This window comes from Primulina eburnea, chromosome 8 (genome assembly GCF_022965805.1).
Source record: "Primulina eburnea isolate SZY01 chromosome 8, ASM2296580v1, whole genome shotgun sequence".
Classification (NCBI taxonomy): Eukaryota; Viridiplantae; Streptophyta; class Magnoliopsida; order Lamiales; family Gesneriaceae; genus Primulina; species Primulina eburnea.
In genome coordinates this window covers 35,007,102-35,011,990 of record NC_133108.1, presented here as the reverse complement: position 1 = coordinate 35,011,990, position 4,889 = coordinate 35,007,102, and the positions used below count along the sequence as shown (strand labels likewise).

General features: G+C 36.3%; 1 protein-coding gene across 1 annotated transcript; it reads left to right on the top strand.

Annotated features, from left to right (window-relative positions):
- The first annotated feature begins 412 nt into the window (after positions 1-412).
- On the top strand, positions 413-3,798 carry LOC140839436 (probable alpha,alpha-trehalose-phosphate synthase [UDP-forming] 11). Its single transcript, XM_073206132.1, has 3 exons — positions 413-2,752; positions 2,841-3,114; positions 3,247-3,798. The coding sequence occupies exons 1-3, from the start codon at positions 762-764 to the stop codon at positions 3,559-3,561; spliced, it is 2,580 nt and encodes an 859-aa protein (XP_073062233.1). The 5' UTR covers positions 413-761; the 3' UTR covers positions 3,562-3,798.
- Positions 3,799-4,889: the final 1,091 nt, after the last annotated feature.

Here is a 4,889-nt window from a genome sequence, read left to right as displayed (position 1 = left end):
CAATTGTAAACTTGACAAAAACTTGTGTGAGACAGTCTCACATATCGTATTTTGTGATACAGATCTCTTATTTCAGTAACCCATGAAAAATTATTATTTTTTATGCTAAGAGTTTTACTTTTTATTGTGAATATCGATAGGATTGACTCGTCTCACAGATAAAGATTCGTGAGATCATCAAACAAGAGACCTATTCTTGTAACTTTTCAATAACATTAAAATTTCTGAACTTCGATTCCATATAATCTTTATTATTTTATTCTCGTTTTTCAAATTCAATAATGCTATAAACTTTAATTTTATTTATTTATCTAATTTTTTTTTTTTTTGAAAAAACGACAATATTTATTAATAATAATTATGTGTGTGTTTAAACTAAAAAGTAGTAATTAAGGGGTGGATGGGGATATGGTAAGTCGGTCCTCAATTCTTATCTTTACTTGTGCAGCATACCACCTTCCTTGTGAACATTATGTCCACAATAATTTTCAAAGATTTCGAACTATTATTGCAATCCTTTTTCTTCTCTTGGATGGAATTTATATATTGTAATCTTGATTCTCGTATGTGTGCATATATACGCTGCAACAAGTGAATTCCATTTGTATTCTGTACAGGCACACACCAGAAATATTTCACCAGCCCTCTTGGAAAGCGTCGAAAAATCCTTATTTTCATACTACATTGAACTGTTTTCCGTTCTTTTCATCCAAGTTGATCCAAAATTTGTGGGGTTTTTTTTTTCCTTCTGTTTCTTAATTATGTTGTCAAGATCTTACTTCAATCTGTTGAACCTGGACGATTATTCCATCGATCGGACTCGTATCCCGAGAGTTATCTCGGTACCGGGGATCATCTCAGATTTTGAAGATGGAGAGAATGGTACGGGAGATGGCCCAGAAATGTCTGACCCTGTTTCATCTGTGAATCAAGAAAGGAGGATAATTGTCTATAATCAGCTGCCATTGAAGTGTTTCAAGGATCCAGTTGAAGGTAAAAAATGGTGCTTTGATTGGGATGCAGATGCCCTCGTTTTGCAATTAAAAGATGGGTTTCCTCCTAATGTGGAGGTTGTGTTTGTTGGGTGTTTGGGAGTGGAGATTGATTCATCAGAACAAGAAGAGGTGGCTCAATTCTTGTTTGACAAGTTCAAATGTGTGCCTACTTTTTTATCAGTTGATTTGATTAATAAGTTCTATCATGGTTTTTGCAAGCATTATTTGTGGCCTTTGTTTCACTATATGTTGCCTTTGACATCTAATCATGGGGTCAGATTTGACAAGGCTATGTGGCAGGGATATGTAATAGCGAACAAGATTTTTGCTGATAAAGTAATGGAAGTTATCAATCCAGATGAGGATTATGTCTGGGTGCATGATTATCATCTCATGCTTCTGCCTACTTTCTTGAGGAAAAGACATCATCGGGTGAAACTTGGATTCTTCCTTCATATTCCTTTTCCTTCTTCGGAAATTTATCGGACTCTACCTGTCAGGGAGGAGATTTTGAGGGCCCTTCTGAATTGTGATCTTGTTGGATTCCATACTTTTGATTATGCGAGGCATTTCTTGTCATGTTGTAGCAGGATGCTTGGACTGGATTATCAATCCAAGAGGGGGTATATTGGATTGGATTACTATGGGAGAACTGTTAATATTAAGATCCTTCCTGTTGGGATTCATATGGGACAGATTAAATCTATCATGTCATTGCAAGAAACAGCCAAAAAGGTCAAGGAATTGAGGATAAAATATGGTGGGAAAATTGTGTTGTTAGGTGTAGATGATATGGACATGTTCAAAGGGATTAGTTTGAAGTTTATGGCGTTGGGATTGCTTTTGGATGAGAATCCTACGTATCGTGGAAGTGTCATCTTGGTTCAGATCATGAACCCCCCGAGGAGTCACGGAAAGGATATTCAAGAACTTCAAAGTGAGATCAATAAAGTTGCAGGTGAGATAAATAAAAAATACGGTAAATCGGGGTATCAGCCGATTGTTTGTTTAAATGGACCTGTTTCTTTTCAAGAAAAAGTGGCATATTTCGCGATTTCTGAATGTGTTGTGGTTAATGCGGTTAGGGATGGGATGAATTTGGTACCATATAAGTACACAGTATCCAGGCAAGGCGGCCCTGAGTTTGATAAGGTTCTTGGACTTGAGGATTCTGTCGCACCAAGAAAAAGTGTCATTATTGTGTCCGAATTCATTGGATGTTCTCCATCCCTTAGTGGTGCAATTCGGGTCAATCCTTGGAACATCAATAGTGTGGCCGAGGCTATGGTTTTGGGAATCACGATGACCGATTCTGAGAAAGAACTGCGCCATGAGAAACATTACAAGTATGTTGAATCTCACGATGTTGCGTATTGGGCTAGAAGTTTCAATCAGGATCTTGAACGAGCATGCTCCGAGCATTACACAAAGAGGTGTTGGGGCATTGGATTCGGCTTGAATTCACGAGTTGTTGCTTTAGGTCCGAATTTTAGGAAGCTTTCAGTGGAGCACATCGTTTCTGCTTATAACAACACGAATAGCAGGCTTATCCTTCTCGATTATGATGGTACCATGATGCCTCAAGATCGAGTCGACAAATCTCCAACCTCTGAAGTTATTTCAGTCTTGAATATTTTGTCTAATGATCCCAAAAATGTCGTGTTTATTGTCAGTGGCAGAGGGAGAGATTCTCTTGGGAAGTGGTTCTCTCAATGTGAGAGACTCGGGCTATCTGCTGAACATGGATACTTCACCCGGTATTGCCAATACCTTTTATTACACTTGCTTATTTTTGGTTATTTATTTTTACAAGTTGGTAAATTAAGTTTTTTGGTTTCCTGCTAGGTGGATGAAAAATTCAGCATGGGAATCTTGTGGGTTAGCAGTCGATTTGGACTGGAGAAGAATCGCCTTGCCTGTGATGGAACATTACACAGAAGCTACGGACGGTTCATTTGTTGAGCAGAAGGAGAGTGCTTTAGTTTGGCATCATCAAGAAGCGGACCCTGACTTTGGCACTTGGCAGGCGAAGGAGCTTCTGGATCACTTAGAGAATGTGCTTGCCAATGACCCCGTAGTCGTAAGCAGCGGCCAACAAATAGTTGAGGTGAAACCACAGGTATATAGATGATGTCTGACCGTCGTATCATTTAATTTCTTGATCGGAGAACTAGTTCAAAAGGCGGTCGATCAAACGTGCCATAATTGTATATATATTTTAATCTTATTTCTTCATTAATCTGTGTTTCAGGGCGTAAGCAAAGGCGTTGTGGTCAAGAATCTAATGGAAACCATGGCGACTAAAAGAAAGCCAGCCGATTTTGTATTGTGCATCGGTGATGACAGATCAGATGAGGACATGTTTGAGGCTATTGCAAGTTCTGTCACGAACCGTTCGTTACCCGATTCTGCAGAAGTTTTTGCTTGCACAGTTGGTCAGAAACCGAGCATGGCTAAATACTATCTTGATGATACATTTGAAGTCATCAAATTGCTTCAAGGCCTATCAGCAAATCACTTACCAAAGTATCAGGGAAATGGATTCTCATTTGAAGGTTCGCCTTGAAATTGCTCGTAGATACGAAACAAGCGAGTTTTTGAGTGGGAATCGACTGGAAATGAAACTTGATCACAAGTGCATAGAGAAAATGGTACAGCTATGTACAGAAGTAACATATACCTACACAGATCATTTCATAATGAAATAGATAAGTAGTCAACCCACCATAGGATACTAATGTTAGATATTTTGTTTATATTGCTTTGTTCTATCATACAAAGGATAGATAAGTTGATTCTTCCATTAACCCATTGATCTTGCTGGCTTTATGCATTTTTTTCTTTATGCATATGATCCATATATTTCTCTCTTGAAAATTACCAAATTATATTTTGACGTAGTTTAAAACATTTGGGCCCTATTCGCCCCCCCCTGTGATTTAAATCATCATACATTTGTTTTTACTACTAGTTAACTTCTGTTCTGTATATAATTGCCCGACTCTAACTATTCCAGAATTTTTTTAGCGGAGATAGTCTCTGTCTTAAATAGTATCTACGAACGCAAGACGTTTAATCAGATCCACGATCAGAACTGAAGAGGTCTTCTTAAGATCGCACTATAGACCTAACAAAATTTGTGTCGAGAGTTATCAACGGAATTCAAAAATTCCAGGTGTCGAGGCATTATGTGCGGAATAGTGCTCCAAGAGATAGAGATTAGGATTTGATTTAATTTTTTTTTTTGTGAGCTGGCAGAGAGAGAATTTTTTTTTTTTTGAAAAAAACTTGTTTGTAATTCAATCTACTCAGGATCTTTTTTTTTTTTTTTTTTTTTTATCTGATACTGTTTTTCATTATTAAAAAAACACTCTCATATATGTATTTTTCACTCTTGGAAAATAAAATACATGATTAATTTTTCAATTACTCGATATATATACACATATATTTATTTATGATTTAAATTAATATATATTTTTAATTACTCAATTAATTATTAATTAATTAATTTACTATATACTTTTCTAGAATATTTCATGGAATTTGCACCTTATTAATTATGTACTACTTACTTGCTATTTAATTAGTATATGGTCTAAATTTAATACATAAAAATCGCGAACACTCATTATAATCACGATTGATAATCAGACATCGTCGTCTATCGAGAATACAAATTCCGATTCACATTAATAAGAAACTTGAAGGACAAATTTTTCACTGTCCCATTTTTACGGCCTGTCAGGTGTTGTGAACTCTTTCACTAAATATACAGTTCATACATCTTCAATTAACTACAGTTACTAAATTCCAACAACTTTATACATTGACTTACGTTTTTTAAACTCCTTTAGAAGCAATCTATTTGATCTCATTAGAGGTCTACAAGTC

Excerpts from the sequence above, each read along its gene's own strand:
- LOC140839436 (XM_073206132.1), top strand. The coding sequence starts at position 762 with ATGTTGTCAAGATCTTACTTCAATCTGTTGAACCTGGACGATTATTCC. Across the intron at positions 2,753-2,840 it reads GAACATGGATACTTCACCCG|GTGGATGAAAAATTCAGCAT; the intron begins GTATTGCCAATA and ends GTTTCCTGCTAG. Across the intron at positions 3,115-3,246 it reads TAGTTGAGGTGAAACCACAG|GGCGTAAGCAAAGGCGTTGT; the intron begins GTATATAGATGA and ends TCTGTGTTTCAG.